Here is a 12500-nt window from a genome sequence, read left to right as displayed (position 1 = left end):
ATGTGCAGACACACGCACACACACGCACACGCACACAAACACACACACAAATGCACACACAAGCGCGTGCACATGCGGCATAGGAATCAACAGGTTTGAGTCCCATCGCCACACACAGCATGCCAAGTGTTACTTAGCGTCACATCGCCACACACAGCATGCCAAGTGTTACTTAGCGCAGGAAGCAGCGCATGTAGTACAGTCTGAGTCGCGAGAAGAGCATTTCGCGATGCGTACGCTGAGCACTGTAGCACACTCTCACTCAATGCAGCCTTGCCAAGGCCAAGGCAGTGCAGTCAACAGCAAATCCCCTAGACATACCCAAGCCTAAGGCTGATCAAGCATGCCAAACGCTATCATGACGTCGCAAGCCATCCTACGATGCGCCACAGGTATACTACTACACATGTAAGAGATTAATCGCCAACGAAAACTCCCGTCGTGTCCCTAACACAGACACAATTGTACTCCAAATTTAAAACATTCTTCAGTTTCGGATTGCAAATCATCTGTAGAAATCGCTTGCCAGAACACACACCTTCTAAACTCTTTCCCCCGCCACCGCCGAAGAAAGACGCCATGCTTCCTGGAACTCAAAGACAACTGGAGTAAAATCTACTCAAGTCGTCCCCCCACTGTGCTTCGAGTCAATTCCACTTCAGAATTCACTAAATTACTCCCTTCACTTAGAATTTGAGCAGGATCGAGGAGTAGCAATGAAACTACAAATCCAGAGGGAAAGGCCACCGAGGAACTATATTGTTACTATCTTCACGCTGGCGATCAGACAATTGTCCTTGGCCAAGGTCAGGAGAAATTCTTCATCCACCCTGATTTGGAAAGCATAGGCAGTGATAGATCTCCTTCAAAACTCATACACACGAATGATTGTACTTCGTTTGATTTGAAGCCGTGTTGTCATCGTTGAAGTCACAAAGCGCCTGACTTCTTGATCTTACGTCACAACATCATCGATTGTGTGATGTGATGTCACACATTTCTTCTGCACGTTTCTGAGCAAGAGTTTGAGTTTTGACTGGAAACTCGCGAGGAGTTCTTCGAGTTTTGAGACCAGGGCCACGGTTGCCATGCCAGGGCACGCGTGCAGTGAGTGTCTGAGTCAGTGAGTGTAGTCAAAATGAACCGGCCACTGACAGTGACACTACTAGTCGACCGACACACCTGCCCGTTCTGTCCCTTCTCCCCTACTTCTTTGAAGAAGGAAAATAAACATCTCCTTGCTTCAGTGACTATCTGAAAAATTTATACAGCTAGCTCGAGAACACAGCCCTGATTGGCGGCCTGAGAAAACATTGGACGGCACGGGGTGTGATGTTCTTGTACTCGTAGCGTGCAGTCTTGTCGAAGCACTCGGTGGTAACACTTGTGCCTCGTGTCGTAGTGACCAGTCACAGGAACCAGACCAGATAATTGTAAGGACAGGTGTTGCCAAGTGTTGACGCGCTATATCGTGGGCAGTGGCCGCGAAGTCAGTCATCCGTGTCAACGTTTGTTGCTGTGAAGAACGTAACGTTAGAAGTGTGAAGGTCTGCCTTTCCCCGGACCTATCCCCTGACCCGACATCGCTTTTGGGCCGAAGCAGCTCTCAAGTAGACGCAGTTTCACTGGTGCGTCCCGCATTGGTAATCTAGCGTTGACGGTCGCAGGGAGAATAATTATATGAAATGATCAGAGCAACAGGCGCTGAGGAACCTTGCTAAGTCAATAGATGTGTGTCGTCACACCACTACCCTCTAGCAGATATAATAATAATAATTATTATTATTATAGCTTGGTCGATTTTCGCAGGAACATTTCATTGACTTCACAACGCTAAGCTAGTCACATTGATTATAGGCATCCGACTAGCTGCTAGACCAGAGAGCTGGCTGCAACAGATCGGAGAAGATGGGTGATACAGCACGTCGTGTGACATTCAGTGCACTGCCAGCCAAGCAGACAAACAAGGAATTCCTCTCGTCCACCCACTACCAAGTCACGGATGGACGCACTAGACAGCCGCCAACGGGAGTCACCAAGGAAACGTACTCTGGTAAGCCTTAAAAGGAGGTCCCGGATGAACCCATAGAGGCCTGGGACGGTAGGGTTTAGGGGTAGGATTGAAAATGCCCGCCCTTTTCTTTTTCAGGTAGGGCCTGTAAGTTAGCAATTCTGCTCATTTCAGGAAGAGTTCATTTCCCCAACTTTTCCTTTTCTAAGGTCTTGTGATTGCAGACTTGAACACTACAAATTGCTTGACGGCTCTGACAGCTACATGTAGCTCTAGGAATCATCGGAAGTTTTCAGGGTTCACTGAAACGCGCCCAAGGGTGCCCGGTAGACCGAAGTGGCCGTAACTTCGGGGTCTGGATAACCGAGGTCTGAGTGTAGTCATGTTATACTTGTCCTGGTGCCGACCCAGCGGAACCGGTCCGCTTGCTCAGACCATCATCACCGGACTACATGTAACTTGTTGGCCATCAACGTATGTTTACTGCTGAGAAGGTGATCTGTACCAGTCCTGCTATATCATAATGCAAAGTATGAAAGGATAGGGTACAGTCAACTTGGCTAATAACGACTGCGGATATAACGACAATTCGCGAATAACGACCGAATTTCCATGCCCAGCAAAGTCCCATCTAACTGTAAGGGCGCGTTCAGACTACCGTGAACCCCGTCAAACCGTGAATGCCGATAAACCGTGAAGGACATTCACACTACCGATAACAAACTAACGTTACCGTGAAGTTTTCAGCTCTCACCGCGGCACTGACAAGGGATTTTCCCTTTTTTCCCAGCGCGCATGCAGCCTGAGCACTTTTTTACTGCCGGTAAAAGCTTACTGCCGCCGCAGCCGCGGCAGTAAAACTTTTCCACCGGTAACGTGCCAGTAACGTCACGTGATCAAATCACCCTGGCGACTTTCCCAATCGGTCACTTTTTATCGGTAGTCTGAACGCGCACTAATAATCTAATACATGTACATATAATGAGACTTCGGGTGTAAGGACCCTTCGCGAATAAGGACACTTTTCTGATGCCCCGCCGAGTGTCGTTATACGCATGTATGGCCACAGGGCCGGACCAATCAAAAACTGCTTTCCGACGGTCCTGTAACGTCTGTGTGTGTTATTCATGCCGTGTCGCCATAGGAACGGACGAACTTTTCCGCTCCCCGGTGGCATACTCATTACGTATAGTCATGTCAGACTTGTCCTGTAACGTCCGTGTGTTATTCATGCCGTGTCGCCGCAGGAACGGACGGACATTTCCGCTCCCCGGCAGCTCAGCTGCCGCCGAAAGGACAGCTGTTCCACGCCGACCGGCAGGAGAAGAACTTTTCGTGGTCTGGGCGCGCTACATCGGCACGTACCGCTCATCCACACCCGGACGGAGGGCGTTCACGATTCCAGGAGCCCGTAGCTGGCACATTCAAGGTAGGGCATTGCTGTGGGGACATCAAGTCATTTAGACTTCAATATAACGTATTAAGGGGAAGTATACCCTAAAATCAAATTTTCACCAGTTGTAGTCTTTGGGGTGCTGAGTCGAATGGTCTTGGTCCGAGGAAGCTGAGACGCTCCCTTCCTCCTTTATTCTCAATCGAACTCGCGCACTTCCACCGAAACTGGGTGACTGCGCCCTACTAGATGGGGATTTGTATGCAAAATGTCACTAAAGCGCCATTTCGTTCTTATAAAAGCACGGATGACCGCGATTGGCCCATATGTTGTAGTCTTTTGGACGCTGAGTCGACTGGTTTTGGTCCGAAAAGGCTGTGATGCAGCGTTCCTCCTTTATTCCCAATCGAACATGGTTGAACAAGCGGTCACGTGCTCCTGCGTACACCAGTCACCTGGTCACCGTGCCTGCAGGGTACAACTTACTAGCCTGTTTGACCTTTTTTGGGTGCAGTCCTGTCACTCGAGTTCAACTTGAGTTGAACCTTGGTGTAAAAGTTGTCGCCTGCTGGCGCGGTGACCAGGTGATTTGGGCACCCAGGAGCACGTGACCGCTTGTTCAACCATGTTCGATTGGGAATAACGGAGGAACGCTGCATCGCAGCCTTTTCAAACCAAAACCAGTCGACTCAGCGTCCAAAAGAGCACAATATATGGGCCAATCGCGGTCATCCGTGCTTTTATAAGAACGACATAGCACTTTTAGTGAGATTTTGCATACAAATCCCCATCTAGTCACAGTAGGGCGCAGTCACCCAGTTTCGGTGGAAGTGCGCGGGTTCGATTGGGATTCAAGTAGGAAGGGAGCGTCGCAGCTTCCTCGGACCAAGACCATTCGACTCAGCACCCAGAAGACTACAACTGGTGAAAATTTGATTTTAGGGTATACTTCCCCTTTAACGCCCACTACCCATGTACACACCCAGGTGCCCAGTGTCAACACTCTTATCCCATTTTCTAGCCCACCTCCGTGTAAACGTCCATGGGCGAAAGTACAGGTCTGTTACACAGTGCAGTGCATGCACAGCTCCATGTGTACGCACGGTACTGCAATGTAGTGTACAGTACACAGTGCAGTGCATGCATGCACAGCCCCATGTATATGTGTATGGTACTGCAATGTAGTGTACAGTACACCGTGCAGTGCATGCATGCACAGCCCCATGTGTATGTGTATGGTACTGCAATGTAGTGTACAGTACACCGTGCAGTGCATGCATGCACAACCCCATGTATATGTGTATGGTACTGTAGTATAACTTAGTGTACACGTACAGTCTGGCACTATGCCGCTAGTAACCTGATTTGTGCATGCAGTAGTACGGCATGCCTATGATGTGAAAATAAGTCCGATTTCACTTATCCGAAATAATGCCCCTGCCCACATTAGCGCCCAGGCCCAAATTGACGCCCATGTTCTGGACCTTCACTAATGTTTCCGCCCAGGGCTGCTGTATTACGGGCTTTTACGGCATTCTGAATGTTTGATGTTTTGCTTTTCTAATGTATTGATCTGTTGATGCGTTGATGTTTTGACTCAGGGAGTGAAAGGGCCAGCGACAAATTTCCGGGAACATCGTGACAAGCAGCTGGTTACTCCCGGTTACCACACGCAGAACATGAGAGAGTTGCCGGGGCGTGATCCAGTGGCTGCCCACACACCCAGTGCACCCACCCTGATGCGTGACTTCATGCGTCATGGTGACGAACTCAACATACCGAGACCAAGGAGCAGGTAGGTAGGATTAGTACGCATTAGGGGTGAAAGTTGGCACTGAGATCCCGAGTTCGAGTACTCTGATTTTCTCCGATCGAATATTCGAGTATTCTTGATATCCTAAAAATCGCACACCAAGGGCCTTAAAAATCACATGGTACAACCCTGATTGAACCAATTGGCAGTCCTTTTCTCGGGTGTATTGGTTGGTGGGTCATTTGGGCTCTCTCTCTACTCATGTACAAATGCTCACCACACACTCTGCACATCAATATCTGCTGACTGCTGCTCTGAAACTGCAAACTTCTGTGGTAAATGCATGTGCCATGTATGAGCGAGTACTCTGATTTATTCCGAGTACGATTATAGTTGAAAAATCCAAACGAGTATTCGAATATTCGGTATAATTGTTTCACCCCTAGTACGCATACACACATGTCCATTGGTGTGCCTGTGCATGCACATGTTCTAGATAAACCTTGTATTGTAGAAAGTTTACTACTACTAGAAACGCATTTTTAGTTTGACAGCATATTACAAAGGGCTCTACCAACCGTGGATGGTTGTAGCAAGGGCACTGTTTCCTAATGGTTGTAGCAAGGCCACTGTTTCCGAACACGATTTTCCACCGGCTTGTTATATGATGTCAAACTAAAAATGTGGATGTATTTTGAAGTACATGTACGCACGCACACACACACACGCACACACACACACACACACACACACACACACACACACACACACACACACACACACAAACACACATACACACACTTGTACACACGCACACATACAGAGACCCGGCAGCAGGTGGTAATAATTATGATGGTCCCACATGGAGAGTACCAGGATTAGGTACGAGGGATGCCCATGGTCGTACCACTAGACTCCCTACTGCCCTGTAACCATGGTATCACCCCTGCCTGCGTACTGTCCTACACCAAGCGCATGCATAACTGGCTTGCAAGACCTACATTGTACATGTATTTCCAGTGGTGTGAAGAAAATCTCGACGTTCCTCCTGTTGCGCAACGTCTGAATCAACCAACTTTTCCGGGTACTGTTAATCAACAACATTTAATATTCGTCGCATATTTATTTTCGGCTATTTTTGGCCTGGTCATGTTTGGCCGAAAATTTGTTGGGGCCGAAATTTTGTTCTCCAATGTTCAGTGTGACTGTGTATACAGGCGGCAGCAATACAGGCCGAAAATTTGATGTGGCCACAAGGGGTTTTAACCCTGGGAGGCCGAAATTTGAATGGGCCGAAAATTTGTCGACTTACAGTTGTTGTTGCATCCTGATCCGTGGAATGCAACAAAACTTAAATATACGCAACCTCTCTTATGTTATTTTCATAGTTTGAGGAAATGGAAAAGAGGAAAGTCTGAAGCGAAAAGTTGACTGTCACCACCAGGACTCGAACCAGGGACCTGCGCTTGATGCCAGCGATGTTGTATTGATTGATCCCGGTGACATTCCATTGCAAAAGTGTGTACTCGCCTCACCGGAGCTTGTGCTTTTCCGCCAACTTGACTTTACACTTGTCAGCTCTGGTGTGGGGAGCAATCATTTTTCCAATGGTCAGTAGGGAACAATCGCCAAGGGCAGTACCACTATCTCGTACTGATATTCCATTGTTGTGTGTTTGTGTACGTGTCTGTGTGTGTGTGTGTGTTTGTGTACGTGTGTATGTGTGTGTACTTGGTACGTGTGTGTGTGTGCACGTATGTGTGTGTGTGCACGTATGTGTGTGTGTGTGCATGCGCGCACACGCATGTGTGTGTGTGTGCACATGTCTCTCTCTCTGTTCTAGCTATCGTGATACATTATCATCTGAAGGGCAAGCGCAGACGGTGCACAATGCTGCAGGGACGTTCTCTGGAAACTTGTCGTTCCGCCGACTGCGCTCCCAGGATCCCGATCCTCTGCCAGGTAAAATGTGAAGGCATGTGGGAAAGCCCACCCCACCCCTCCCCGACCGGTGAAATACTTCACATGATGTATTTACACCAAGAGTACACTAGTTCCCCCCCCCCCCCCAGAGTGCCAGGGGCGTCACACACGGTACGACCCGTACAAAAATGGTCCTACCACTTATTGTCCAGGATGGTACACCTAAGTCATCCAAAAAAAAGCAATAAAAGAGCACTAAAACTTGCCCTGTTGGCCGAAAAAATGGATTTTTCCTGCGGTCGTACCACTCCCCAGGGCCGGCGCCACTGGTACGGCCGGTACGGCCATGGCCGTACCAAAAAAAATGTCGACGTGGAACGTCCAAAGCCGGGGAGAAAAATTCTCGATGTATGATTTTGTACAGGGAGTCGCCCAGAGTGCAGGATTTGCCGTCTAAATTCCAATTTTTTATGGGGAGGACCCCCAGACCCCCTTATACATGGCCCTTCGGCCGCACCGCTCTGCGCAAGCTGCCTCCGGCCCTGCTCCCCTCTGCCCTGTGGTGCTCCTGTGTGATACGGTCAGCCATCTGAAGTACAATTTACTCAAGGGGAGGGGTTGCTGAGCCGAAAAATTTGGAAATAATTTTAGATCCCAGAATGGCCCAGATCAGTAGTGTTGTACATGTGGTCGCGCTTGTAGCTCTGTGTCGTACATGCGGCTGCGCGGGTGTCTCTTTGTCGTACATGTGGCTGCGCTTGTGTCTCTTTTGTCGTACACGTGGCTGCGTATGTGTCTCTGTGTCCTACATGCCGCTGACCCGTGGTACACGCCGCTGCGCTGTCTTGGAATGCTTAGTACATGCCGCTGCACCGTCTTCTGTCCCCTCCGTATGCATTATTTATCATCTCGTCCCCGTTGCATACACATTTTCTCGTCTTGTCTCCGTTGTATTTGTCTGGTTGCCGTCTTGTGTCCGTCGTATTTCCCCGTCGTTCGTCTTTGTCTCCCGTCCTGTTCAGGCCTTGTTGTACTTTGCACAGGCACCTTTTTAGTATCCCTCACCCCACTTTTTCCCCTCTTTTCTCCACGTCCCCATAATATATTCTCTTGTCCGTTTTGTTGGAGCGCAGTTCTCCAGTCGCCTTACTGAAAGCAAGTTAGAGAAAACGCTCTCTCTCCCAGTGTGCACGAGTCTTTTGTTGTGGTGTGGAGTGGCGAGGAGAGCCGCAGTTCGTCGGATTAAACTGACGACAGTAGTGTATTATGTGGATTCACGGGGTACCTAGGCTAGGGCACGGGGTACCTAGGCTAGGGCAAAAAGTGGTCCGGCCAATACCGTAGTGACCGCAGCGTGTCCGACCCAGCTGATCACATCACTCGCATAATAGCCATGGTTGGCTATAAAAACCCTGCAATCGCCACGCAAAGTGGTCATTGGCTACCCCGACCATGTATTGCTTGGAATAAAATAAAAATAACCTCTATTGGTGCTGCTGTTGCTGCTGTTGCTGTTGCTGCTGTTGCTGTCGCCGTTGCTGCTGCTGCTGCTGCCGCGGTTGCTGTTGCTGTTGCTGCTGTTGCTGTTGTTGTTGCTGTTGCTGCTGCTGCTGCTGTTGCTGCTGCTGTTGCTCTTGTTGCTGCTGCTGCTACTGCTGCTGCTGTTGTTGCTGCTGTTGCTGTTGCCGTTGCTGCTGTTGCTGTTGCCGTTGCTGCTGCTGCTGCTGCTGCTGCTGTTGCTGCTGCTGCTGCTGCTGTTGCTGCTGCTGTTGCTGCTGCTGGTGCTGCTGCTGTTGCTGTTGCTGCTGCTGTTACTGCTGCTGTTGTTGCTGCTGCCGCTGCTGCTGCCGCTGCTGCTGTTGCTGCTGTTGCTGTTGCTGTTGCTGCTGTTGCTGTCGCCGTTGCTGCTGCTGCCGCGGTTGCTGTTGCTGTTGCTGTTGTTGCTGTTGCTGCTGCTGCTGCTGTTGCTGCTGCTGTTGCTCTTGTTGCTGCTGCTGCTACTGCTGCTGCTGTTGTTGCTGCTGTTGCTGTTGCCGTTGCTGCTGTTGCTGTTGCCGTTGCTGCTGTTGCTGCTGCTGCTGCTGTTGCTGCTGCTGGTGCTGCTGCTGCTGCTGTTGCTGCTGCTGTTGCTGTTGCTGCTGCTGTTGCTGCTGCTGTTGTTGCTGCTGCCGCTGCTGCTGCCGCTGCTGCTGTTGCTGCTGCTGATGTTGCTGTTGCTGCGTTTGCTGCTGCTGCTGCTAAACCCTCGACAGGCCTGGGCGAGGGAGACGCACGCCGCTATCGACCGAGCACCGCCAGCAATCACCATGGGGCGCGTGGAAAGTCGGCGAGCATCTCCTCCAATCCCCTCTACTCGTACCGTGGGCATACGTCGGTGCCGGAAGGAGATCGTGTGAAGTCAGCAGTGGCGGAAAGCCGAGACCAGGTACAGAATAAGTTATAATTATGATTTTAAGATTTACCGTATTTCCGCGCATATAAAGCCATGGCGTTATATCCGAATATAAGGCCACCCTCACTTATAAAGCCATGGCGTTATAAGTGAACAAAATTCAATGTGGAGTAAGTTGCATCTGGCGTTAAAGGCGAGTTCAATTCTTTCAGTGAACGTACAGTAGCGGTGATTCTCTCTGCATGTACCCATCCCCACTGTCACATGCCATACCGCCACCGCACCTTCACACAAGTTTCCATGCCACCTTGTACACAATAGGTTCACATTTTGAAATTTTCTGGGAAATTGAAAGTACATGGATGCTCAACATGAACGTGCAACGGCACCGTGCGAGTACTCGAAGTTCATACTCTGCCGATTTTTGCATGTACGTGTCTCTCACTTTTAGCGCCATGGCGTTAAAACCGAGGCTATTTTCTCCAAAAATTTGGTCCAAAACAGCGATGTTTCACCTATTACGCCATGGCGTTATATGCGCGGAAATACGGTATAAAGAAATCCTTCCAAGTAACTAGTTGGAAGGCTGTTGGAGTGGGCATCCGAGACGTGCTAGAGCTGATAGCCAGTTAGTTGTAGAACGTCAGTCCCGTCGGTCAGTGTCGTGTGTGTGTGTGTTTGTTTGTGTGTGTGTGTAAGCTCAGAGAGTGCTGTCAGAGAGGAAGAGGAGAAACAGGCTGCGGACATTGGCCTTTGGGTCTTGGAACGTTCGAACCTTGGTGGAGCAGGGGTGGGCTTGCAGTGCATAAGTGCCTAGGGAGTGACAACTGTGACGACCGACCGCCTTTTGATGCTCCTCCTGTTGCCGAGGTCCCGGTGTGTACTGCCTGCCAGCGTACTTTCAAGTCTACTGCTGGCCTCAAGCGCCATCGCTGTGGACCCCGCCCGAAGCGCCCTACAGTGACTGATCGCCAGCACTTTGAACATCATTGCCGAGTCTGTAGTCAACGCCAGTTTCGGAGGCGACAGGACCTGGAGCGCCATTTGAAGCACTGCCTACCTCTCCCCTAACCTCTCTGACAGTACCTCCCTTTGGGGAGCGGCGTGGCCATTTCTGGCAGCTGTCAATAGTAGTAGTAGTAGTGTGTGTGTGTGCGTGTCTGTCTGCGTCTGTGTGTGTACGTGTGTGTGTCTCTGTCCAGCTGTTTGAAGACGACTACCCGGAACACTCATTGCACGGCCACAGACCATACAACAAACCAGAGGCGTTTGACGCTGTTCTCGGTACGAATGCCAAACTCGGCGTGAAGGGTACACCTATTGTGGATGGACCATCGTCAACACGCCAGGACTACCCAGAGAAGCAGCCACTCGGTTAGTACCTTGCCTTGTGTGTTGCGTACTGAGTGACTATAGCATTGCCAGGTGCCGAAGAACTGGGGGGGGGGGTAGCCTCCTTGCCTAGATCATTCTTATTTTAATGTATTACAGTGTATGAACGGTTGAGTCACCGTTTATACATTGGTATGCTGTGCTTGGTGAAATTCTAGCCTGTTTGTTCTTCGGTGCCCGACACTACTGTGGTCAGATCCGTGTACATGGTAGCACCTTATTTCAGTCGAAACCTGAACCGATTGAGCATGGACAGTAGGAAAGTTACACATTAGGTTACACCTGGATTGTACGTGTGTATGGGGTGAAGATTGTATGGTCGTATGACTGCATGCGGGGGGGGGGGGGGGGAGGGGGGGGATGATTGCTTGAAGCTGGATATCCTTGCTGTGAATATAGTAGGGTAATCCAGCGACCTGGTGTGGCAAAATGGGATATGTGGTTTGACCAATGGGATTGGGGGGGGGGGGGTATCCTCCAGCAAGCTGGTCTTACCAACGGGAAGAGGGTGGGTGATCCACCGACCTGGTGCACCCATGGGTTGGAGATGAAGGGAGGGGGGGTATCGAGAGACCTGGTCTGACCAATGGGTCGGAGATGGAGGGTGATCCAGCGACATGGCCTGCCCAATGGCATGAGAGAGAGAGAGAGAGAGAGAGAGAGAGAGAGAGAGAGAGAGAGAGAGAGAGAGAGAGAGAGAGAGAGAGAGAGAGAGAGAGAGAGAGAGAGAGAGAGAGAGAGAGAGAGAGAGAGAGAGAGACTTGGTTAGGCCAATTGGTCGGGGATGGGGGTGGGGGGGGGGGGGGGTGATCCAGCGACCTGGTCTGACCAAGGGTGGGAGCGGGTGACCTGGCGACCTGGTCTGGCCAATGGGATGGGGGGGGGGGGATCCAGCGATCTGGTCTGATCAATGGGGGGGGGGGGTGTGACCTGGTCTGGCCAATGGGACGGGGGGGGGGGGGGTGATCCAGCGATCTGGTCTGATCAATGGTGGGGGGGGGGGTGTGACCTGGGGCTGGCCAATGGGACGGGGGGGGGGGGGGGGGGTGATCCAGCGATCTGGTCTGATCAATGGCGGGGGGGGGGGGGGTGACCTGGCGACCAGGCCTTCCGCAGTGTCATGGGGGAGGGGGTGAGCCAGCGACCTAACCTGACCAAGGGTGGGGGTGACCTGGTTGCAGGTCTGGCCGATGGGATGGGAGGGGGGGGGGGTGATCTAGCGACCCCGTCAGGCCAATGGATTGGAGGAAGGTGATCCAGCGACCTGACCAATGATGGGGAGGGGGGGACCTAGCAACCAGGTCTGGAGTTGGGGGGAGAGGGGGGGGATCCAGAATCTGGTCTGACCAATGGGATCAGAGTGCATCAATATTGCAAATGAGTGGCGGGCATGGTCATGTGTCACCACTGACCAACCCTCCCCCTGGTTCTATACACACCAAGCCTAGTGGCTGGCTAGTGTGGCCTTTTGAAACTGGAACCAGTTTTGCAGAAAATTCACAATACCTCTCCATACGATGTAATCACCTTCAAGCGCGGGGTTCAAGCTCTTGTTTTCCCCTCTCTTCCCCCCCCCCCCCCCCTCTTTTTCTCTCTATCTCTCTCTCCCTCTCTCTCTCTCTCTCTCTCTCTCTCT

The 12500-nt window shown here is 51.0% G+C and overlaps 2 protein-coding genes across 2 annotated transcripts in view; one reads left to right on the top strand and one right to left on the bottom strand.

Moving 5' to 3' along the window:
- Positions 1–883, bottom strand: part of LOC135819109 (charged multivesicular body protein 1a-like) — an 8165-nt gene extending 7282 nt beyond the window's left edge. The window contains exon 1 of the mRNA XM_065332261.1: positions 539–883. Coding sequence (XP_065188333.1) covers positions 539–581 — 43 coding nt within the window. The 5' untranslated portion in view covers positions 582–883. The remainder of the gene's footprint in view (positions 1–538) is intronic.
- A 302-nt stretch (positions 884–1185) lies between these two features.
- LOC135819108 (uncharacterized) lies at positions 1186–11109 on the top strand. Its single transcript, XM_065332260.1, has 6 exons — positions 1186–2053; positions 3259–3440; positions 5006–5199; positions 7001–7119; positions 9333–9505; positions 10675–11109. Exons 1-6 carry the CDS (start codon positions 1909–1911, stop codon positions 10849–10851), a joined length of 990 nt encoding a protein of 329 aa, XP_065188332.1. The 5' UTR covers positions 1186–1908; the 3' UTR covers positions 10852–11109.
- The last annotated feature ends 1391 nt before the right edge of the window (positions 11110–12500 follow it).

The sequence above is a fragment of the Sycon ciliatum genome, chromosome 6 (genome assembly GCF_964019385.1).
Source record: "Sycon ciliatum chromosome 6, ocSycCili1.1, whole genome shotgun sequence".
Taxonomy (NCBI): Eukaryota; Metazoa; Porifera; class Calcarea; order Leucosolenida; family Sycettidae; genus Sycon; species Sycon ciliatum.
This window is presented reverse-complemented; position numbering and strand designations above follow the sequence as displayed.